The sequence below is a fragment of the Carcharodon carcharias genome, chromosome 17 (assembly GCF_017639515.1).
Source record: "Carcharodon carcharias isolate sCarCar2 chromosome 17, sCarCar2.pri, whole genome shotgun sequence".
Lineage (NCBI taxonomy): Eukaryota > Metazoa > Chordata > Chondrichthyes > Lamniformes > Lamnidae > Carcharodon > Carcharodon carcharias.
In genome coordinates, this window is record NC_054483.1 from 8,244,252 (window position 1) to 8,269,150 (window position 24,899).

General features: G+C 48.2%; 1 protein-coding gene across 3 annotated transcripts in view; it reads right to left on the reverse strand.

Annotated features, from left to right (window-relative positions):
* Window positions 1–24,209, reverse strand: part of dmtn (dematin actin binding protein) — a 240,216-nt gene extending 216,007 nt beyond the window's left edge. For 2 of the 3 annotated variants that reach the window (XM_041209705.1, XM_041209703.1), the window contains exons 1-3: window positions 24,051–24,208; window positions 17,352–17,434; window positions 16,014–16,062 (exon numbers count right to left, since the gene is read on the reverse strand). In XM_041209705.1, coding sequence (XP_041065639.1) covers window positions 16,014–16,022 — 9 coding nt within the window. In that variant the 5' untranslated portion in view covers window positions 16,023–16,062; window positions 17,352–17,434; window positions 24,051–24,208. Of the gene's footprint in view, window positions 1–16,013; window positions 16,063–17,351; window positions 17,435–24,050 lie in introns of all 3 variants that reach the window. The other variant, XM_041209706.1, reaches the window with a different exon arrangement.
* Window positions 24,210–24,899: the final 690 nt, after the last annotated feature.

Genomic DNA, 24,899 nt, shown 5'->3' on the forward strand with positions numbered 1-24,899 from the left:
TACAGGGGTCCCTGGGAATACGTCAGTATTTACAGGGTGACCCAGGAATGTGTCAGTATTGACAGGGTACCCCAGGCATGTGTCAGTATTTACATGGTGGCTTCAGGAATGTGTCAGTATTTACAGGGTGTCCCCAGGAATGTGTCAGTAATTACATGGTGTCCCCAGGAATGTGTCAGTTTTTACAGCAGTCCCCAGGTATTTGTCAGTATTTACAGGGGTCCCTGGGAATGTGTCAGTATTTACAGGGTGTCCCCAGGAATGTGTCCGTATTTACATGGTGTCCCCAGGAATGTGTCAGTATTTACAGCAGTCCCCAGGTATTTGTCAGTATTTACAGGGGTCCCTTGGAATGTGTCAGTATTTACAGGGGGTCCCCAGGTATGTGTCAGTATTTACAGGGGTCCCTGGGAATGTGTCAGTATTTCCAGGGCGTCCCCAGGAATGTGTCAATATTTACAGGGCGTCCCCAGGAATGTGTCAGTATTTACAGGGCGTCCCCAGGAATGTGTCAGTATTTACAGGGGTCCCTGGGAATGTGTCTGTATTTACATGGTGTCCCCAGGAATGTGTCAATATTTACAGGGCGTCCCCAGGAATGTGTCAGTATTTACAGGGGTCCCCAGGAATGTGTCATTATCTCCAGGGGGCCCCCAGGAATGTGTCAGTATTTACAGGGCGTCCCCAGGAATGTGTCAGTATTTACAGGGCGTCCTCAGGAATGTGTCAGTATTTACAGGGCGTCCCCAGGAATGTGTCAGTATTTCCAGGGGGCCCCCAGGAATGTGTCTGTATTTACAGGGGGTCCCCAGGAATGTGTCAGTATTTACAGGGTATCCCCAGGATTGTGTCCGTATTTACATGGTGTCCCTGGGAGTGTGTCTGTATTTACATGGTGTCCCTGGGAATGTGTCAGTATTCACAGGGCGTCCCCAGTAATGTGAGAGTATTGACAGGGCGTCCCCAGGCATGTGTCAGTATTTACTGGGTTCCCTTGGTATGTTTCAGTATTTACAGGGGTCCCTGGGAATGTGTCAGTTTTTACAGGGGGTCTCTAGGAATGTGTCAGTATTTACAGGGGGCCCCCAGGAATGTATCATTATTTACAGGGGGTCCCCTGGAATGTGTCAGTATTTCCAGCTGGCCCCCAGGAATGTGTCAGTATTTACATGGTGTCCCTGGGAATGTGTCAGTATTTACATGGGGACCCCAGGAATGTGTCAGTATTTACATGGTGGCCCCAGGAATGTGTCAGTATTTATATGGTGTCCCTCGGAATATGTCAGTATTTACAGGGTGTCCCCAGGAATGTGTCAGTATTTGCAGTGGTCCCCAGGAATGTGTCAGTATTTCCAGCGGGCTCCCAGGAATGTGTCAGTATTTACATGGTGTCCCTGGGAACGTGTCAATATTTACATTGGGACCCCAGGAATGTGTCAGTATTTACATGGTGGCCCCAGGAATGTGTCAGTATTTATATGGTGTCCCTCGGAATATGTCAGTATTTACAGGGTGTCCCCAGGAATGTGTCAGTATTTACAGTGGTCCCCAGGAATGTGTCAGTATTTACAGGGTATCCCCAGGAATGTGTCAGTATTTACAGGGTTCCCTGGGAATGCGTCAGTTTTTACAGGGTGTCCCCAGGAATGTGTCAGTATTTACATGGTGTCCCTGGGAATGTCAGTATTTACAGGGTGTCCCCAGGAATGTGTCAGTATTTACAGGTGGCCCCAGGAATGTGTCAGTATTTACATGGTGTCCCTGGGAATGTGTCAGTATTCACAGGGCGTCCCCAGGCATGTGTGAGTATTTACAGGGGTCCCTGGGAATGTCAGTATTTACAGGGTGTCCCCAGGAATGTCTCAGTATTTACAGCGGTCCCCAGGAATGTGTCAGTATTTACATGGTGTCCCTGGGAATGTCAGTATTTACAGGGTGTCCCCAGGAATGTGTCAGTATTTACAGCGGTCCCCAGGAATGTGTCAGTATTTACAGGGTATCCCCAGTCATGTGTCAGTATTTACAGGGTTCGTTGGGAATGTGTTAGTATTTACATGGTGTCCCCAGGAATATGTCAGTATTTACATGGTGTCCCCAGGAATGTGTCAGTATTTACAGGGGTCCCTGGGAATATGCCAGTATTTACAGGGGGTCCCCAGGAATGTGTCAGTATTTCCAGGGGCCCCCAGGAATGTGTCAGTATTTACATGGTGTCCCTGGGAATGTGTCAGTATTTACATGGTGTCCCCAGGAACGTGTCAGTATTTACAAGGGTCCCCCAGGAATGTATCAGTATTTACATGGTGCCCCTGGGAATGTGTCAGTATTTACAGGGTTCCCTGGGAATACGTCAGTATTTACAGGGTGTCCCCAGGAATGTGTCAGTATTGACAGGGTACCCCAGGCATGTGTCAGTATTTACATGGTGGCTTCAGGAATGTGTCAGTATTTACAGGGTGTCCCCAGGAATGTGTCAGTATTTACATGGTGTCCCCAGGAATGTGTCAGTTTTTACAGCAGTCCCCAGGTATTTGTCAGTATTTACAGGGGTCCCTGGGAATGTGTCAGTATTTACAGGGTGTCCCCAGGAATGTGTCCGTATTCACATGGTGTCCCCAGGAATGTGTCAGTATTTACAGCAGTCCCCAGGTATTTGTCAGTATTTACAGGGGTCCCTTGGAATGTGTCAGTATTTACAGGGGGTCCCCAGGTATGTGTCAGTATTTACAGGGGTCCCTGGGAATGTGTCAGTATTTCCAGGGCGTCCCCAGGAATGTGTCAATATTTACAGGGCGTCCCCAGGAATGTTTCAGTATTTACAGGGCGTCCCCAGGAATGTGTCAGTATTTACAGGGGTCCCCAGGAATGTGTCATTATCTCCAGGGGGCCCGCAGGAATGTGTCAGTATTTACAGGGCGTCCCCAGGAATGTGTCAGTATTTACAGGGCGTCCCCAGGAATGTGTCAGTAACTACAGGGCGTCCCCAGGAATGTGTCAGTATTTCCAGGGGGCCCTCAGGAATGTGTCTGTATTTACAGGGGGTCCCCAGGAATGTGTCAGTATTTACAGGGTATCCCCAGGATTGTGTCCGTATTTACATGGTGTCCCTGGGAATGTGTCAGTATTTACATAGTGTCCCTGGGAATGTGTCAGTATTCACAGGGCGTCCCCAGTAATGTGAGAGTATTGACAGGGCGTCCCCAGGCATGTGTCAGTATTTACTGGGTTCCCTTGGAATGTGTCAGTATTTACAGGGGGCCCCCAGGAATGTGTCAGTATTTACAGGGGGTCCCCTGGAATGTTTCAGTATTTCCAGCGGGCCCCCAGGAATGTGTCAGTATTTACATGGTGTCCCTGGGAATGTGTCAGTAATTACATGGGGACGCAGGAATGTGTCAGTATTTACATGGTGGCCCCAGGAATGTGTCAGTATTTATATGGTGTCCCTCGGAATATGTCAGTATTTACAGGGTGTCCCCAGGAATGTGTCAGTATTTACAGTGGTCCCCAGGAATGTGTCAGTATTTCCAGCGGGCTCCCAGGAATGTGTCAGTATTTACATGGTGTCCCTGGGAATGTGTCAGTATTCACAGGGCGTCCCCAGTAATGTGAGAGTATTGACAGGGTGTCCCCAGGCATGTGTCAGTATTTACTGTGTTCCCTTGGAATGTTTCAGTATTTACAGGGGTCCCTGGGAATGTGTCAGTTTTTACAGGGGGTCCCTAGGAATGTGTCAGTATTTACAGGGGGCCCCCAGGAATGTGTCAGTATTTACAGGGGGTCCCTTGGAATGTGTCAGTATTTCCAGCGGGCCCCCAGGAATGTGTCAGTATTTACATGGTGTCCCTGGTAATGTGTCAGTATTTACATGGGGACCCAGGAATGTGTCAGTATTTACATGGTGGCCCCAGGAATGTGTCAGTATTTATATGGTGTCCCTCGGAATATGTCAGTATTTACAGGGTGTCCCCAGGAATGTGTCAGTATTTACAGTGGTCCCCAGGAATGTGTCAATATTTCCAGCGGGCTCCCAGGAATGTGTCAGTATTTACATGGGGACCCCTGGAATGTGTCAGTATTTAAATGGTGGCCCCAGGAATGTCTCAGTATTTATATGGTGTCCCTCGGAATATGTTAGTATTTACAGGGTGTCCCCAGGAATGTGTCAGTATTTACAGTGGTCCCCAGGAATGTGTCAGTATTTACAGGGTATCCCCAGGAATGTGTCAGTATTTACAGGGGTCCCTGGGAATGTGTCTGTATTTACATGGCGTCCCCAGGAATGTGTCAATATTTACAGGGCGTCCCCAGGAATGTGTCAGTATTTACAGGGGTCCCCAGGAATGTGTCATTATCTCCATGGGGTCCCCAGGAATGTGTCAGTATTTACAGGGCGTCCCCAGGAATGTGTCAGTATTTACAGTGCGTCCCCAGGAATGTGTCAGTATTTACAGGGCGTCCCCAGGAATGTGTCAGTATTTCCAGGGGGCCCTCAGGAATGTGTCTGTATTTACAGGGGGTCCCCAGGAATGTGTCAGTATTTACAGGGTATCCCCAGGATTGTGTCCGTATTTACATGGTGTCCCTGGGAATGTGTCAGTTTTTACATGGTGTCCCTGGGAATGTGTCAGTATTCACAGGGCGTCCCCAGTAATGTGAGAGTATTGACAGGGCGTCCCCAGGCATGTGTCAGTATTTACTGGTTTCCCTTGGAATGTTTCAGTATTTACAGGGGTCCCTGGGAATGTGTCAGTTTTTACAGGGGGTCCCTAGGCATGTGTCAGTATTTACAGGGGGCCCCCAGGCATGTGTCAGTATTTACAGGGGGTCCCCTGGAATGTGTCAGTATTTCCAGCGGGCCCCCAGGAATGTGTCAGTATTTACATGGTGTCCCTGGGAATGTGTCAGTATTTACATGGGGACCCAGGAATGTGTCAGTATTTACATGGTGGCCCCAGGGATGTGTCAGTATTTCCAGCGGGCCCCCAGGAATGTGTCAGTATTTACATGGTGTACCTGGGAATGTGTCAGTATTTACATGGGGACACAGGAATGTGTCAGTATTTACATGGTGGCCCCAGGAATGTGTCAGTATTTATATGGTGACCCTCGGAATATGTCAGTATTTACAGGGCGTCCCCAGGAATGTGTCAGTATTTACAGTGGTCCGCAGGAATGTGTCAGTATTTCCAGCGGGCTCCCAGGAATGTGTCAGTATTTACAGCGGTCCCTGGGAATGCGTCAGTATTTACAGGGTGTCCCCAGGAATGTGTCAGTATTTACATGGTGTCCTTGGGAATGTCAGTATTTACGGGGTGTCCCCAGGAATGTGTCAGTATTTACAGCGGTCCCCAGGAATGTGTCAGTATTTACGTGGTGTCCCTGGGAATGTCAGTATTTACAGGGTTTCCCCAGGAATGTGTCAGTATTTACAGCGGTCCCCAGGAATGTGTTAGTATTTACAGGGTATCCCCAGGAATGTGTCAGTATTTACAGGTGGCCCCAGGAATGTGTCTGTATTTACATGGTGTCCCTGGGAATGTGTCAGTATTCACAGGGCATCCCCAGGCATGTGTGAGTATTTACAGGGGTCCCTGGGAATGTCAGTATTTACAGGGTGCCCCCAGGAATGTGTCAGTATTTACAGCGGTCCCCAGGAATGTGTCAGTATTTACATGGTGTCCCTGGGAATGTCAGTATTTACCGGGTGTCCCCAGGAATGTGTCAGTATTTACAGGGCATCCCCAGGAATGTGTCAGTATTTACAGGGGTCCCTGGGAATGTGTCAGTATTTACATGGGTCCCTGGGAATGTGTCAGTATTTCCAGGGGGCCCCCAGGAATGTTTCAGTATTTACATGGTGTCCCTGGGAATGTGTAAGTATTTCCAGGGGGTCCCTAGGAATGTTTCAGTCTTTACATGGTGTCCCTGGGAATGTGTCAGTACTTCCAGGGGGTCCCCAGGAATGTGTCAGTATTTACATGGTGGCCCCAGGAATGTATCAGTATTTACATGGTGTCCCTGGGAATGTGTCAGTATTTATATGGTGTCCCCAGGAATGTGTCACTATTTCCATGGTGGCCCCAGGAATGTGTCACTATTTACATGGTGGCCCCAGGAATGTGTCAGTATTTACATGGCGTCCCTGGGAATGTGTCAGTATTTATATGGTGTCCCCAGGAATGTGTTAGTAGTTACATGATGTCCCTGGGAATGTGTCAGTATTTACAGGGGGTCCCCAGGAATGTGTCAATATTTATCAGGGGCCCCCAGGAATGTATTAGTATTTACATGGTGTCCCTGGGAATGTGTCAGTATTTACAGGGGTCCCTGGGAATATGTCAGTATTGACAGGGTATCCCCAGGAATGTGTCAGTATTTACAGGGTGTCCCCAGGAATGTGTCAGTATTTACATGGTGTCCCCAGGAATGTGTCAGTATTTACATGGTGTCCCTGGGACTGTCAGTATTAACAGGGTGTCCCCAGGCATGTGTCAGTATTTACAGCAGTCCCCAGGAATGTGTCAGTATTTACTTGGTATCCCCAGGCATGTGTCAGTATTTACAGGGGTCCCTGGGAATGCGTCAGTATTTACTTGGTGTCCCCAAGAACTTGTCAGTATTTACATGGTGTCTCTGGGAATGTCAGTATTTACAGGGCGTCCCCAGGAATCTGTCAGTATTTCCAGGGGGCCCCCAGGAATGTTTCAGTATTTACATGGTGTCCCTGGGAATGTGTCAGTATTTACAGTGGGCCCCCAGGAATGTGTCAGTGTTTGCATGGTGTCCCTGGGAATGTGACAGTATTTACATGGTGTCCCCAGGAATGTGTCAGTAGTTACATGGTGTTCCTGGGAATGTGTCAGTATTTATAGGGGGTCCCCAGGAACGTGTCAGTAATTACAAGAGTCCCCCAGGAATGTATCAGTATTTACATTGTGTCCCCAGGTATTTGTCAGTATTTACAGGGGTCCCTGGGAATGTGTCAGTATTTACAGGGTGTCCCCAGGAATGTGTCCGTATTCACATGGTGTCCCCAGGAATGTGTCAGTATTTACAGCAGTCCCCAGGTATTTGTCAGTATTTACAGGGGTCCCTTGGAATGTGTCAGTATTTACAGGGGGTCCCCAGGTATGTGTCAGTATTTACAGGGGTCCCTGGGAATGTGTCAGTATTTCCAGGGCGTCCCCAGGAATGTGTCAATATTTACAGGGCGTCCCCAGGAATGTGTCAGTATTTACAGGGCGTCCCCAGGAATGTGTCAGTATTTACAGGGGTCCCCAGGAATGTGTCATTATCTCCAGGGGGCCCGCAGGAATGTGTCAGTATTTACAGGGCGTCCCCAGGAATGTGTCAGTATTTACAGGGCGTCCCCAGGAATGTGTCAGTAACTACAGGGCGTCCCCAGGAATGTGTCAGTATTTCGAGGGGGCCCTCAGGAATGTGTCTGTATTTACAGGGGGTCCCCAGGAATGTGTCAGTATTTACAGGGTATCCCCAGGATTATGTCCGTATTTACATGGTGTCCCTGGGAATGTGTCAGTATTTACATGGTGTCCCTGGGAATGTGTCAGTATTCACAGGGCGTCCCCAGTAATGTGAGAGTATTGACAGGGCGTCCCCAGGCATGTGTCAGTATTTACTGGGTTCCCTTGGAATGTGTCAGTATTTACAGGGGGCCCCCAGGAATGTGTCAGTATTTACAGGGGGTCCCCTGGAATGTTTCAGTATTTCCAGTGGGCCCCCAGGAATGTGTCAGTATTTACATGGTGTCCCTGGGAATGTGTCAGTATTTACATGGGGACCCAGGAATGTGTCAGTATTTATATGGTGTCCCTCGGAATATGTCAGTATTTACAGGGTGTCCCCAGGAATGTGTCAGTATTTACAGTGGTCCCCAGGAATGTGTCAGTATTTCCAGCGGGCTCCCAGGAATGTGTCAGTATTTACATGGTGTCCCTGGGAATGTGTCAGTATTCACAGGGCGTCCCCAGTAATGTGAGAGTATTGACAGGGTGTCCCCAGGCATGTGTCAGTATTTACTGTGTTCCCTTGGAATGTTTCAGTATTTACAGGGGTCCCTGGGAATGTGTCAGTTTTTACAGGGGGTCCCTAGGAATGTGTCAGTATTTACAGGGGGCCCCCAGGAATGTGTCAGTATTTACAGGGGGTCCCTTGGAATGTGTCAGTATTTCCAGCGGGCCCCCAGGAATGTGTCAGTATTTACATGGTGTCCCTGGTAATGTGTCAGTATTTACATGGGGACCCAGGAATGTGTCAGTATTTACATGGTGGCCCCAGGAATGTGTCAGTATTTATATGGTGTCCCTCGGAATATGTCAGTATTTACAGGGTGTCCCCAGGAATGTGTCAGTATTTACAGTGGTCCCCAGGAATGTGTCAATATTTCCAGCGGGCTCCCAGGAATGTGTCAGTATTTACATGGGGACCCCTGGAATGTGTCAGTATTTACATGGTGGCCCCAGGAATGTCTCAGTATTTATATGGTGTCCCTCGGAATATGTCAGTATTTACAGGGTGTCCCCAGGAATGTGTCAGTATTTACAGTGGTCCCCAGGAATGTGTCAGTATTTACAGGGTATCCCCAGGAATGTGTCAGTATTTACAGGGGTCCCTGGGAATGTGTCTGTATTTACATGGCGTCCCCAGGAATGTGTCAATATTTACAGGGCGTCCCCAGGAATGTGTCAGTATTTGCAGGGGTCCCCAGGAATGTGTCATTATCTCCATGGGGTCCCCAGGAATGTGTCAGTATTTACAGGGCGTCCCCAGGAATGTGTCAGTATTTACAGTGCGTCCCCAGCAATGTGTCAGTATTTACAGGGTGTCCCCAGGAATGTGTCAGTATTTCCAGGGGGCCCTCAGGAATGTGTCTGTATTTACAGGGGGTCCCCAGGAATGTGTCAGTATTTACAGGGTATCCCCAGGATTGTGTCCGTATTTACATGGTGTCCCTGGGAATGTGTCAGTTTTTACATGGTGTCCCTGGGAATGTGTCAGTATTCACAGGGCGTCCCCAGTAATGTGAGAGTATTGACAGGGCGTCCCCAGGCATGTGTCAGTATTTACTGGTTTCCCTTGGAATGTTTCAGTATTTACAGGGGTCCCTGGGAATGTGTCAGTTTTTACAGGGGGTCCCTAGGCATGTGTCAGTATTTACAGGGGGCCCCCAGGCATGTGTCAGTATTTACAGGGGGTCCCCTGGAATGTGTCAGTATTTCCAGCGGGCCCCCAGGAATGTGTCAGTATTTACATGGTGTCCCTGGGAATGTGTCAGTATTTACATGGGGACCCAGGAATGTGTCAGTATTTACATGGTGGCCCCAGGAATGTGTCAGTATTTCCAGCGGGCCCCCAGGAATGTGTCAGTATTTACATGGTGTACCTGGGAATGTGTCAGTATTTACATGGGGACACAGGAATGTGTCAGTATTTACATGGTGGCCCCAGGAATGTGTCAGTATTTATATGGTGTCCCTCGGAATATGTCAGTATTTACAGGGCGTCCCCAGGAATGTGTCAGTATTTACAGTGGTCCGCAGGAATGTGTCAGTATTTCCAGCGGGGCTCCCAGGAATGTGTCAGTATTTACAGCGGTCCCTGGGAATGCGTCAGTATTTACAGGGTGTCCCCAGGAATGTGTCAGTATTTACATGGTGTCCCTGGGAATGTCAGTATTTACGGGGTGTCCCCAGGAATGTGTCAGTATTTACAGCGGTCCCCAGGAATGTGTCAGTATTCACAGGGCATCCCCAGGCATGTGTGAGTATTTACAGGGGTCCCTGGGAATGTCAGTATTTACAGGGTGCCCCCAGGAATGTGTCAGTATTTACAGCGGTCCCCAGGAATGTGTCAGTATTTACATGGTGTCCCTGGGAATGTCAGTATTTACCGGGTGTCCCCAGGAATGTGTCAGTATTTACAGGGCATCCCCAGGAATGTGTCAGTATTTACAGGGGTCCCTGGGAATGTGTCAGTATTTACATGGGTCCCTGGGAATGTGTCAGTATTTCCAGGAGGCCCCCAGGAATGTTTCAGTATTTACATGGTGTCCCTGGGAATGTGTCAGTATTTCCAGGGGGTCCCTAGGAATGTTTCAGTCTTTACATGGTGTCCCTGGGAATGTGTCAGTACTTCCAGGGGGTCCCCAGGAATGTGTCAGTATTTACATGGTGGCCCCAGGAATGTATCAGTATTTGCATGGTGTCCCTGGGAATGTGTCAGTATTTATATGGTGTCCCCAGGAATGTGTCACTATTTCCATGGTGGCCCCAGGAATGTGTCACTATTTACATGGTGGCCCCAGGAATGTGTCAGTATTTACATGGCGTCCCTGGGAATGTGTCAGTATTTATATGGTGTCCCCAGGAATGTGTTAGTAGTTACATGATGTCCCTGGGAATGTGTCAGTATTTACAGGGGGTCCCCAGGAATGTGTCAATATTTATCAGGGGCCCCCAGGAATGTATTAGTATTTACATGGTGTCCCTGGGAATGTGTCAGTATTTACAGGGGTCCCTGGGAATATGTCAGTATTGACAGGGTATTCCCAGGAATGTGTCAGTATTTACAGGGTGTCCCCAGGAATGTGTCAGTATTTACATGGTGTCCCTGGGACTGTCAGTATTAACAGGGTGTCCCCAGGCATGTGTCAGTATTTACAGCAGTCCCCAGGAATGTGTCAGTATTTACTTGGTATCCCCAGGCATGTGTCAGTATTTACAGGGGTCCCTGGGAATGCGTCAGTATTTACTTGGTGTCCCCAAGAACTTGTCAGTATTTACATGGTGTCTCTGGGAATGTCAGTATTTACAGGGCGTCCCCAGGAATCTGTCAGTATTTCCAGGGGGCCCCCAGGAATGTTTCAGTATTTACATGGTGTCCCTGGGAATGTGTCAGTATTTACAGTGGGCCCCCAGGAATGTGTCAGTGTTTGCATGGTGTCCCTGGGAATGTGTCAGTATTTATAGGGGGTCCCCAGGAACGTGTCAGTATTTACAAGGGTCCCCCAGGAATGTATCAGTATTTACATGGTGTCCCTGGGAATGTGTCAGTATTTACAGGGGTCCCTGGGAATATGTCAGTATTTACAGGGTGTCCCCAGGAATGTGTCAGTATTGACAGGGTACCCCAGGCATGTGTCAGCATTTACATGGTGGCCCCAGGAATGTGTCAGTATTTACAGGGTGTCCCCAGGAATGTGTCAGCATTTACCTGGTGTCCCCAGGAATGTGTCAGTATTTACAGCAGTCCCCCGGTATTTGTCAGTATTTACAGGGGTCCCTGGGAATGTGTCAGTATTTACAGGGTTTCCCCAGGAATGTGTCCGTATTTACATGGTGTCCCCAGGAATGTGTCAGTATTTACAGCAGTCTCCAGGTATTTGTCAGTATTTACAGGGGTCCCTTGGAATGTGTTAGTATTTACAGGGGGTCCCCAGGTATGTGACAGTATTTACAGGGGTCCCTGGGAATGTGTCAGTATTTACAGGGCATCGCCAGGAATGTGTCAGTATTTACAGGGGTCCCTGGGAATGTGTCTGTATTTACATGGCGTCCCCAGGAATGTGTCAATATTTACAGGGCGTCCCCAGGAATGTGTCAGTATTTACAGGGCATCCCCAGGAATGTGTCATTATCTCCAGGGGGCCCCCAGGAATGTGTCAGTATTTACAGGATATCCCCAGGGATGTGTCAGTATTTACATGGTGTCCCTGGGAATGTGTCAGTATTTACAGGGTGTCCCCAGGAATGTGTCAATATTTACAGGGCGTTCCCAGGAATGTGCCTGTATTTACAGGGCGTCTCAAGAAATGTGTCAGTATTTACAGGGGGCCCCCAGGAATGTGTCAGTATTTATATGGTGTCCCTGGGAATGTCTCAGTATTTACAGGGGGTCCCCAGGTATGTGTCTGTATTTACAGGCGTCTCTGGGTATGTGTCAGTATTTACAGGGGGTCCCCAGGTATGTAATAGTATTTACAGGGGGCCCTTGGAATGTGTCATTATTTACAGGGCGTCCCCAGGAATGTGTCACTATTTACAGGGCGTCCCCAGGAATGTGTCAGTATTTAAAGGGCGTCCCCAGGAATGTGTCAGTAATTACAGGGCGTCCCCAGGAATGTGTCAGTACTTACATGGCGTCCCCAGGAATGTGTCAGTATTTACAGGGAGTCCCCAGGAATGTGTCAGTATTTCCAGGGGTCCCCCAGGAATGTGTCAGTATTTACAGGGTCTCCCCAGGAATGTGTCAGTATTTACAGGGTATCCCCAGGATTGTGTCAGTAATTACATGGTGTCCCTGGGAATGTGTCAGTATTTACAGGGTGTCCCCAGGAATGTGTCAGTATTTACAGGGCGATGCCAAGGAATGTGTCAGTATTTACATGGTGTCCTTGGGAAAGTGTCAGTATTCACAGGGCGTCCCCATTTATGTGAGAGTATTGACAGGGCGTCCCCAGGCATGTGTCAGTATTTACAGGGTTCCCTTGGAATGTGTCAGCATTTACAGGGGTCCCTGGGAATGTGTCAGTTTTTACAGGGGGTCCCTAGGAATGTGTCAGTATTTACAGGGGGCCCCCAGGAATGTGTTAGCATTTACAGGGGTCCCCTGGAATGTGTCAGTATTTCCAGGGGGCCCCCAGGAATGTGTCAGTATTTACATGGTGTCCCTGGGAATGTGTCTTTATTTACATGGTGTCCCTGGGAATGTCAGTATTTACCGGGTGTCCCCAGGAATGTGTCAGTATTTATGTGGTGTCCCTGGGAATATGTCAGTATTTACAGGGTGTCCCCAGGAATGTGTCAGTATTTACAGTGGTTCCCAGGAATGGGTCAGTATTTACAGGGTATCCCCAGGAATGTGTCAGTATCTACATGGTGTCCCCAGGAATGTGTCAGTATTTACATGGTGTCCCCAGGAATGTGTCAGTATTTACATGGTGTCCCTGGGAATGTCAGTATTTACCGGGTGTCCCCAGGAATGTGTCAATATTTACAGCGGTCCCCAGGAATGTGTCAGTATTCACGTGGTGTCCCTGGGAATGTCAGTATTTACAGGGTGTCCCCAGGAATGTGTCAGTATTTACAGCGGTCCCCAGGAATGTGTCCGTATTTACAGGTGGCCCCAGGAATGTGTCAGTATTTACATGGTGTCCCTGGGAATGTGTCAGTATTCACAAGGCGTCCCCAGGCATGTGTGAGTATTTACAGGGGTCCCTGGGAATGTCAGTATTTACAGGGTGTCCCCAGGAATGTGTCAGTATTTACAGCGGTCCCCAGGAATGTGTCAGCGTTTACATGGTGTCCCTGGGAATGTCAGTATTTACCGGGTGTCCCCAGGAATGTGTCAGTATTTACAGTGGTCCCCAGGAATGTGTCAGTATTTACAGGGCATCCCCAGGAATGTGTCAGTATTTACAGGGGTGCCTGGGAATGTGTCAGTATTTACAGGGGTCCCTGGGAATGTGTCAGTATTTCCAGGGGGCCCCCAGGAATGTTTCAGTATTTAAATGGTGTCCCTGGGAATGTGTCAGTATTTCCAGGGGGTCCCCAGGAATGTTTCAGTCTTTACATGGTGTCCCTGGGAATGTGTCAGTATTTCCAGGGGGTCCCCAGGAATGTGTCAGTATTTACATGGTGTCCCCAGGAACGTGTCACTATTTACATGGTGGGCCCAGGAATGTGTCAGTATTTACATGGTGTCCCTGGGAATCTGTCAGTATTTATATGGTGTCCCCAGGAATGTGTCACTATTTACATGGTGGCCCCAGGAATGTGTCACTATTTACATGGTGGCCCCAGGAATGTGTCAGTATTTACATGGCGTCCCTGGGAATGTGTCAGTATTTACAGGGGGTCCCCAGGAATGTGTCAGTATTTACCAGGGGCCCCCAGGAATGTATCAGTATTTACATGGTGTCCCTGGGAATGTGTCAGTATTTACAGGGGTCCCTGGGAATATGTCACTATTTACAGGGTATCCCCAGAAATGTGTCAGTATTTTCAGGGTATCCCCAGGCATGTGTCAGTAATTACATGGTGCCCCCTAGGAATGTGTCAGTATTTACAGGGTGTCCACAGGAATGTGTCAGTATTCACATGGTGTCCCCAGGAATGTGTCAGTATTTACATGGTGTCCCTGGGACTGTCAGTATTTACCGGGTGTCCCCTGGAATGTGTCAGTATTTACAGCAGTCCCCAGGAATGTGTCAGTATTTACAGGATATCCCCAGGAATGTGTCAGTATTTGCAGGGGTCCCTGGGAATGCGTCAGTATTTACTTGGTGTCCACAAGAACGTGTCAGTATTTACATGGTGTCTCTGGGAATGTCAGTATTTACAGGGCGTCCCCAGGAATGTGTCAGTATTTACAGCGGTCCCCAGGAATGTATCAGTATTTACATGGTGTCCCTGGTAATGTCAGTATTTACAGGGTGTCCCCAGGAATGTGTCAGTATTTACAGCGGTCCCCAGGAATGTTTCAGTATTTACAGGTGGCCCCAGGAATGTGTCAGTATTTACAGCGGTCCCCAGGAATGTGACAGTATTTACAGGGGGCCCCCAGGAATGTGTCAGTATTTACATGGTGTCCCTGGGCATGTGTCAGTATTCACAGGGCGTCCCCAGGCATGTGTGAGTATTTACAGGGGTCACTGGGAATGTCAGTATTTACAGGGTGTCCCCAGGAATGTCTCAGTATTTACAGCGGTCCCCAGGAATGTGTCAGTACTTACATGGTGTCCCTGGGAATGTCAGTATTTACAGGGTGTCCCCAGGAATGTGTCAGTATTTACAGCATTCCCCAGGAATGTGTCAGTATCTATAGGGTATCCCCAGGAACGTGTCAGTATTTACAGGGTTCCCTGGGAATGTGTCAGTATTTACAGGGTGTCCCCAGGAATGTGTCAGTACTTACAGGGCATCCCCAGGAATGTGGCAGTATTTACAGGGCGTCCCCAGGCATTTGTCAGTATTTACAGGGTTCCCTGGGAATGTGTCAGTATTTACAGGGGTCCCTGGGAATGTGTCAGTATTTACAGGGTTCCCTGGAAATGTTTCAGTATTTACAGGGCGTCCCTGGGATTGTGTCAGTATTTACAGGGGTCCCCGGGAATGTGTCAGTATTTACAGGGCGTCCCCAGGAATGTGTCAATATTTACAGGGCATCCCCAGGAATGTGTCAGTATTTACAGGGCGTCCCCAGGCATGTGTCTGTATTTACAGGGTTCCCTGGGAATGTGTCAGTATTTACAGGGTTTCCTTGGAATCTGTCTGTATTTACAGGGTTCCCTGGGAATGTGTCAGTATTCACAGGGCGTCCCCAGGAATGTGTGAGTTGTACAGGGGTCCCCAGGAATGTGTCAGTATTTACAGGGCGTCCCCAGGAATGTGTCAGTATTTATAGGGCGTCCCCAGGAATGTGTCAGTATTTACAGGGTCCCCTGAGAATATGTCAGTATTTACAGGGTGTCCCCAGGAATGTGTCAGTATTCACAGGGCGTCCCCAGGAATGTGTCAGTATTTATAGGGTGTCCCCAGGAATGTGTCACTATTTACAGGGTATCCCCAGGAATGTGTCAGTATTTACAGGGCGTCCCCAGACATGTGTCAGTATTTACAGGGGTCTCTGGGAATGTGGCAGTATTTACAGGGCATCCGCAGGAGTGTGTCAGTTTTTACAGGGCGTCCCCAGGCATGTGTCAGTATTTTCAGGATTCCCTGGGAATGTGTCAGTATTTACATGGTTCCCTGGGAATGTGTCAGTATTAACAGGGGATTCCAGGGTCTGTATCACATAGAAGTGATTAGAAGCCAAACTTTGAATGTCACAGCATGGACAGGAGGAATCCACCCCATTCAGAACGGATCAACAGCAATGAGTAAAGTCAAAGGCAGCAATTGTTGGTATGCCCAAAGTGGCTTCACCATTTGAGAATTCACACAGCTATGGTCACATTGCGCATGTAGGAATATCTCCAATATTATTCTTACCTTCTGCATGTTTTCAATTGCAGTCCCTCTATCTGATATGCAGACAATCCTGCAGGAAGAGATTGGAAAATTAAAAGCAAAAAACTTTCATATTTCTTCTTGAGGCTATTTTCAAGACTGTTTATTTGTAGCTATCCTTATCCAAATCTGTTTTAGTATTTTAATCATCTCAGCCTTCTTAACTCCAAGGGCAACATATCCTTCCTGACGTGTGTTGAATTTAGTGCTCCAGCTGGGCTCTGATCAGCTGAAGTATGTGCACTTTGCCAAACCTCCCAATGCATGTCAGTACAGGAACTCAACCTTCTGGCCCCATGAGGACCTGAGAGATTCTTTCTTTCAAAATTGGATTATGCAGGATATCTGGCACTGATACAGGCCATTCAGCCCATCCTGTCCATAACATTGTTTCTGCTCCACTTGAGCCCCCTCCCATCTTTCCTCATCTAAATCTACCATCCTAACCCTCTATTCCCTTCTCCCTCACGTGTTTGTCTAGTTTCCCCTTAAATACATCGATACTATCCACTCCAACCACTCCCTGTGATAGCGAGTTCCACATTCTCACCACTCTCTGGTTAAAGAAGTTTCTCCTGAATTCCCTATTGGATTTCTTGGTGACGATCTTATATTGACGGCCTCTGATTCTGCTGTTCCCCACAAGAGGAAACATTCTCTCTGTATCCACTCGATCAAAACCTTTCAGAATTTTAAAGACCTCGATTAGGTCAGCCCCTCAGTCACCTTTTTTCAAGAGAAAAGAGACCCAGCCTGTCAATCCTTTCCTGATATGGAACCCCACACATTTCTGGGATCATCCTTGTAAATCTCTGCACCCTCTCCAGTGCTTCTATATCCTTTTTATAATATGGAGATCAGAACTACACACAGCACTCTCAATGTGGTCTAACCAAGATTCAGTACAGGTTTAGAGTAACTTCCCAACTTTCCAATTCTATCCCTCTCAAAATGAAGCCTTGTGCTTGGTTTGCTTTCTTTATGACCTTGCTAACCTGTGGCGCAACTTGTAGTGATTGATGTACTTTCAATCAAAGTTTTAACTGAAGCAAATGATAATATTTCTCTAAATTTATTCAGGATTTCTATGAGTTTCTACCAGGTAGACCTGAATCTGCTGGGTCCCTCTCCTAAGCCTGGCTCAAGGACTCTCTGTTGGTTTCTCTTGTCCTCTGTGATCACCTAGGAATGATTTTGTGTTAAAGGAATTAAGATAGTGCAAGTGGTGAATATTGATGCTGACCATCAGTGGATACAATCATAAGGAGATAACATTAACACTGTGAATCTTGCAGTACAGATTACCGAATTATACTGTACCAGCTATATGATGAACGTCAGTGCATTCTGAAAGACTTGTTCCTTCTCTGACATGCTGCACAGGCTGTGTGATCCTTTCTGTTCTGTGAATGAAAACAAGTCTTTAATTTCTCTGCATTTTCTTCCTCAGTCGAGAAACTTATTACCCCGTTAGACTCGCAAGGAATCTACACATCATGTCCAGTCATTACCCGTTTTTTAGTGCTGCACTCTCAGAGGGTCAGTACTGAGGGAGTACTGTACTGTCAGAGGGTCAGTACTGAGGGAGTGCTGCACTGTCAGAAGGATAGTACTGAGGGAGCTCCGCACTGACTGAGGGGCAGTACTGAAGGGATGCTGCAATGTTGAAGGAGGAAGTACTGAGAGACAGCTAAACTGTCAGAGGTGCAGCATTAATGGAGTGCTGCACGGTCGGAGGTGCTGTCTTTCAGATTAAATGTTAATCTAAGGACCCATCATGGTGAAGTTGCTCTGACCAACTTTTCTCCCTCAATCAAAACAGATTGTCTGGCCATTCAACTCATTTATCATTTGAGCAACATTGCTAGGTGCAAACTGGCTGCTGGCTTTGTGGCCACACCAGAGAGAAGTTCAATGAAGTAATCGCTGAGTGTAAAAGTAGTTTGCGGTAATCATAAGCGCAGCATAAATACAAGTTCTTTCCAATTGACCTGGAATCTCAGAGCTGGTGAAATGGTGATCATATCAAACATACAAACAAACATATGAACATACGAGTTAGGAGCAGGAGTGAGGCCACTCGGCCCCTCGAGCCTGCTCCCCCATTCAATAAGATCATGGCTGATCTGATTGTAACCTCAACCCCACATTCCTGTCTCCCCCCGATAACCTTTCACCCCCTTGCTTATCAAGAATCTATCTCACTCTGCCTTAAAAATATTCAAACACTCTGCTTCTACCATCTTTTCAGGAAGAGAGTTCCAAAGACTCACAACCCTCTGAGAGAAAAAAATTCTCCTCATCTCCGTCTTAAATGAGCAGACAGCACGTTAGTAGTTAAGACTTGCTGCTGTCTTTTGGAGAATGGTGTTAAATGTAACACAATTTCATTTGTCAGGTGGCATAGGGATAATGTCACTGGACTAGTCATCCAGCGACTCAGGCTAATGCTCTGGGACATAGATTTAAATCCCATTTCGGCAGCTGGTGGGATTTAAAAATTAAATTAAGTTTAAAAATTGTAATTAAAAAGCTAGTCTTAGTAATTGTGACCATGACAACTACCATAATTGTTGTAAAAAAAACCATCTTTGGGGAAGGAAATCTATCATCCTTACCCAGTCTGACCTACATGTGGATCCAGACCCACAGCAACATGGTTAACTCTAAGCTGCCCTCTGTAATGGTGGAGCAAGCCCCTCCGTTCAAGGGAAGTTAGGGTTTGGGAACAAATGCTGGCTTTGCCACATCCTGTGAAAGAACAAATTTTTTGCAATGGAAGTTAATAGGCTGATGAATGGGCTCAGGGCCTACATTCAGTGAGGAGTGGGGTGCCTGGGGAGTGAGGAGATTCACAGGCCTACAAGGAACAATGTGGTCATGTGATCAGTTCTGGGTTGCTCTGGCAAAGAGCCAGAACATGCTCACTTGTCTCCTTCTTTGATATAAACCACAAGGACTTTTCCTGACATTTACATTGAGAATTATGAATCTGATTTTGCTCATGTTTGAGCAATGACCTTTAGCAATGAGAATTCTCCAATAGGGAGCATGAATGTGGATCTGGTTTGACATTGCATTAAACCCTTATAGAAAGAATGGACTCCTTTTTATTCACTCATGGGAAGTAGGCGTCACTGTCTAGGCCAGCATTCATTGTCCGTCCCTAATAGCCCTTGAGAAGGCGGTGGTGAGCTGCCTTCTTGAACCGCTTCTTGAACCATGTGTTGTAGGTACACCCACCATGCTGTTAGAGAGGGAGTTCCAGGATTTTGACCCGGCCACAGTGAAGGAACAGCGATATATTTCCAAGTCAGGATGGTGAGTGGCTTGGAGGGGAACTTCCAGGTGGTGGTGTTCCCATATGTCTGCTGCCCTTGTCCTTCTGGGTAGTAGGGGTCGTGGGTTTGGAAGGTGGTGTCTAGGAAGGCTTGGTGAGTATCTGCAGTGCATCTTGTAGATGGTACACACTGCTGCCACTGTGTGTCGGTGGTGGAGGGAGTGAATGTTTGTGGATGGGGTGCCAATCAAGTGGGCTGCTTTGTCTTGGATGGTGTCAAGCTTCTTGAGTGTTGTGGGAGCTGCACTCATCCAGCCAAGTGGAGAGAATTCCATTACATTCCTGATTTGTGCCTTGTAGATGGTGGACAGGCTTTGGGGAATCAGGAGGTGAGATAGTCGCCACAGGAATCCTAGCCTCTGACCTGCCACAGCATTTATATGACTAGTCCAGTTCAGTTTCTGGTCAATGGTAACCCCCAGGATGTTGAGAGTGGGGGATTCAACAATGGTAATGCCACTGAAGTCTAGGGGCAATGGTTAGATTCTCTGTTGTTGGAGATGATCTATTGCCTGGCACTTGTGTGGCATGAATGTTACTTGTCACTTGTCAGCCCAAGTCTGGATATTATCCAGGCCTTGCTGCATTTGGACAGGGACTGTTTCAATATCTGAGGAGTCGTGAATGGTGCTGAACATTGTGCAATCATCAGTGAACATCCCCACTTCTGAACATATGATGGAAGGAAGGTCATTGATGAAGCAGCTGAAGATGGTTGGGCCAAGGACACTACCCTGAGGAACTCCTGCAGTGATGTCCTGGAACTGAGATGATTGACCTCTAACAACCACAACCACCTTCCTTTGTGCTAGGCATGACTCCAACTAGCGGAGAGTTTTGCCCCTGATTCCCATGGACTTCAGTTTTGCAAGGGTTCCTTGATGCCACACAGTCAAATGCTACCTTGATTTCAAGGAGAGTCACTCTCACCTCACCAATGGAATTCAGATCTTTTGTCCATGTTTGAACCAAGGCTGTAATGAGGTCAGTGACCTTGGCGGAACCCAAACTGGGCATCAGTGAGCAGGTTATTGCTAAGCAAGTGCTGTTTGATAGCACTGTTGATGACCCCTTCCATTACTTTACTGAGGATCGAGAGTAGACTGATGGGGTGATAATTGGCCGGGTTGGATTTGTCCTACTTTTTGTGTACAGGACATACCTGGGCAATTTTTCATGTTGCTGGGTAGATGCCAATGTTGTAGCTGTACTGGAACAGCAGTGTGTACCATCTACAAGATGCACTGCAGATACTCACCAAGCCTTCCTAGACACCACCTTCCAAACCCACGACCCCTACCACCCAGAAGGACAAGGGCAGCAAACACATGGGAACACCACCACCTGGAAGTTCCCCGCCAAGCTACTCACCATCCTGACTTGGAAATATATCACTGTTCCTTCACTGTAGCTGGGTCAAAATCCTGGAACTCCCTCTCTAACAGCACGGTGGGTGTACCTACAACACATGGTTCAAGGGTCATGGCAAGTTCTGGAGCACAAGTCTTCAGTGCTATTACCAGAATATTGTAAAGGCCCATAACCGTTGCAGTATCCAGTGTCTTCAGCCATTTCTTGATATCATGATATCACTTCCATTCAGATTTAATGCCTTTCTTGACCTCAGGACACCCAAAGGCGTGGCACATCTTTTATGCGTGTGGAGGCCACAGAGAATGCATTTGTACTAGTTTCCTTGTTTGGCACCTGTGGGTCCCTGTGTGCAAACTGAACTTAAGTAAAGACGTGACAGGGAGAGCAGTGCAGTCCCCACAATGACTCTGCACAGTGAGTTCCCTATCTTGGCCGTGAGGCACTGAACAGAAGGAGATAACTACCCAGTGTGTAAGGAGTGAAGGAAGGAGACAAGCTCAGAGGCTGACTAACGTCTAACACCTACCAGCAGCTGGTTGGAGAGTGACATTCTGGGGCTGGACATCCCTCGCCTGAATCCATTCTGGCTGGGTGAGGACTGGGGGAACACCAGTTGCTAAGATTGTTACGGCCTCATTAAAAGCCCGACCATCTGCAGGCTTTTAACTTTGGTCCATCGTCAGCGTGCACCTGGAGGAGGAATTGGAGGCACAGGGAGATGATGGTGAACAGGCGACCCTCTGGGAAGAGGACCTACCACCTCCCTCTCCTTCACAACCTCCAGCATTGGATCCAGGTCGGCATCGATAAAACAAGCGTCTGCCCTGCCCCCCACCCCACCCCAGGTGCCAGATCTCCGTCTCCCCTGTGGCATCTCCCTTCCCTGCGCTGCAGTGTCAGGCCTTGGCACAAAGCACAGGCCTCACCCTCAGTACAAAACGGGCCGCCTCAGTGGGGGAGTCTAAATGAGTCCTGCATCTCATCGGGACCCATCTCCATTCTGGCCACCTATTCTCTCTCATTGGACAGGGAACCCTCATGAAAATCTGAGCCTCAGTCAGTTTCCCAGTAGAGGCCGGGGGGGGAGGGTAGACGGGGGTTCCAATGCGGACCCGGCTCCTGTGTCCCATCACCACGGCTTAAAATCCCGCCCCTGGTTTCACACTTAGCCAGACCACAGTGAAGAAATGGCACACGAGCAAACTTAGCGGAAATAGAGAGGGAGAAAAACATATGCCTGGGGAATAAAGAGATTAGCATTGAAGGAGAAAGTGTCTAAAGTAAGATCTCCATTGTCAATGTACAGTAAGCAGCATGAATAACCCACAGCAGGGTACCTTTATATAATAAGCACTAGCTTGTCTGAAAATGCACCAACCCTCTGGAGAGCTGCTTTTGCAATGATGCACGCTGTGTAATTCATGGGACAAATTAACACAGCCCATCCACTCCCCCCTCCCCTCCACCCCCCCAGCCCCTCCGGTTATTGCTTTGCTCGGCCTTTCAATTATTAACAGGCTTAAGGGAATGGGCAATGACGGGCCCCCAATTGTGCGTCGCGGGCAGGTTGCATTGTGCTGAATTGCTGGGCTCTGGAACTGGATTTTGCTGTCCATTGTTTGTCCCTCTCGCCAGCTGAGAGTGCTTTGCTGACACACGGAGTACATTCTGTTCAGGCATTTTTCTCATTAACCCTCAACATGAACCAATGGAGGCGAGTTCCCTTCCACACACACACACACACACACACACACACACACACACACATTCACATGCTGCTGACAGTGCAAGTACAGGGTGGCCGAGAGATTTGCTGGTGCCTTACCAATTTTACAGGCAGTGTCCAATATGGTGGTCAGCATGCGGAAACTACCTGCTGGGAGTGCACGGGCTGGTACAGGCTGAAGTCTAGGCATGCCCCAGGACAGGCCCTTCACAATAGAAAATTCAGAGCCTAAGGCTTGTTTAGGTGCCCTCCTCAATTTGGATGTCTCCAAGAGTAGATGCTGGGCCCGCTGCAGCCTAACTGCAGCCCACCCACCCACAAATACTTATCTGACAGTGCAGTTTCGGGGAGACGTGATCACAAACAACATGCAGTCATGACTTGATCATCGTTTTTTAAATTTCGTGATCTTGGCTGAAGGGTAAATATAGGCCCCAGGACACAGAGAGAAATCCCAAGCCCTCCTTTAAAGAGTGCTGTGGGATCTTTTACATCCACCTGAGAGGGCAGGCAGGGCCTCAGTTTAATGTCTCATCCGAGAAACAACACCTCTGACAATGCAATGCTCTGCCAGTACTGTCCCTCTGACAGTGCAGCACTCCCTCAGCACTTCCCCTCCAACAGTGCAAGCTCCCCCACTACTGCACTGCGAGTGTCAGCCTCCATTTTGTGCTCAAGTTTCTGCAGTAGGTCCTTCTGATCAGGGACAAGGGGGTTAGGCACTGAGACATCCTAGACATCTTCTACCGTAATCGACTGTAAACTCCTCCAAAACTGCTCCTCCCACAATCTATCCCATGCTAAGTCCTAGTAACCTGTCACTGTTGTGGCAAATAACCACTGCCTCCTTTTCCAAGGATCAAACTCAAGGGCATGAAGAGTCGAGACAAGAGTAGATGAGATGTAAGGTCAGACTGGGTGAGGGTGGCAGATTTCCCTTCCTCAAAGGACACTGGGGACCCAGTTGGGTTTTTATGGCACTGCAGGAACATTCAGGAGGGCACAGGTGTCTTTCTAACAGGAGTTGCAGACCCTGGCCTGAAGACGAGTGGGCATTTGGCATTTGTCGACCAGAAGGGAACTGGACATAATCGCCTGTAGCCTGCTCAATTGAATCACCTGTCCCTGGAGCAGTGCTGCTGGGAGCAGTGAACCCAGGCTGTAAAAACAGTGCCAATAATCACAAGGTCTAAAAGACAAGAGCCTTTTTTTTTTAAAAGAAAAGAATGTTAAAGTCTGGAACATCAGTCCAGGAAATGAAATTGTTAAATGTTCAATCTATTTCCCCTGGGTTCATGCAAACCCATGACCACATTGATCGAATACTTGTGAGGGAAACATTTGTAGGGTTATGCTGAAAGAAGAGGGGAAAGGGACTTAATGGAATTGTCTTTCAAAGGGACAGCACAGGCACAATGGGCCCAATGGCCTCCTTCTGTGCTGTAACTGGTCGGGGGCCCCCATTAGGCCTCAGGGCTGTTGAGGAGTGATCCAGCTATGGTAGTGAGATGATCTTCCCCCCTAATACTTTTTATACTCTATAAATAAGCGCAGAAATAAACATCTTATAGGTACTTACAGTTTATATCAGTTTGCTTCTGTTGGTTTATCACTAACTTTACACCGTGGCACAAATTTGGCCTCTTAATTCCTCGCTCGGAGCTGTAGTGGGAGGCGCTGACAACTGACACTGACGAGCTGGCTGTGTTACAGACGCCAGTTCACAGAAAAAGGTTTCGGAGATAATTATTTCTGTTGGCGAGTCTCGCGTGGTGAATCCCCACCCGAGCCGAAGGCGTTATCTGAGAAAAACAAGCCTGCCTCCACCCTGAGCCTGCTGCTCCTGTCACCATGGAAACTGCCGTCTCCCAGGTCTGCATCTGCACATGGCTGTCGCTGGCAGGCAGCTGCTCCCCGAGGGTGCAGCCGTCGGGAGAGATGTCTGCTGGAGCCTCAGATGCTTCATCCAGCCAGCCTCAGCCCGTGCATTTCAGCACCAGCAGAAAGCAGTATCCATCAAAACCCCCGGCACCTGCAGCCTGCAAACGCCACACGCTTCACACCTCGCCACACACAGTCTAGCTTTCATCCGCCCGTGGTCAGAGGATTTCTAACTCAGCTGCTCACGACCTGAAAAACTCCTCACTTCACCACTCCCAGCATCGATACGGATAATGTGAGTGCTCTGTCAATAAAGGAATCACAGCAACAATATCTTGCATTGATAGAGCAGCCTTTAAATAGTAAAATGACCAGCCCCCCCCCACCCCCCACCAAGCACCTCACACGAGCGTTGTCCAACAAAATTTGACACCGAGCCACATGAGGAGACAGTCGGGTCTAATTGGATCGCTCTTTCAAAGAGCCAGCACAGCCACAAACAGCTTCCCTTCTTGTGCTCTATCATTTTCACGATTGGAGATTTCTG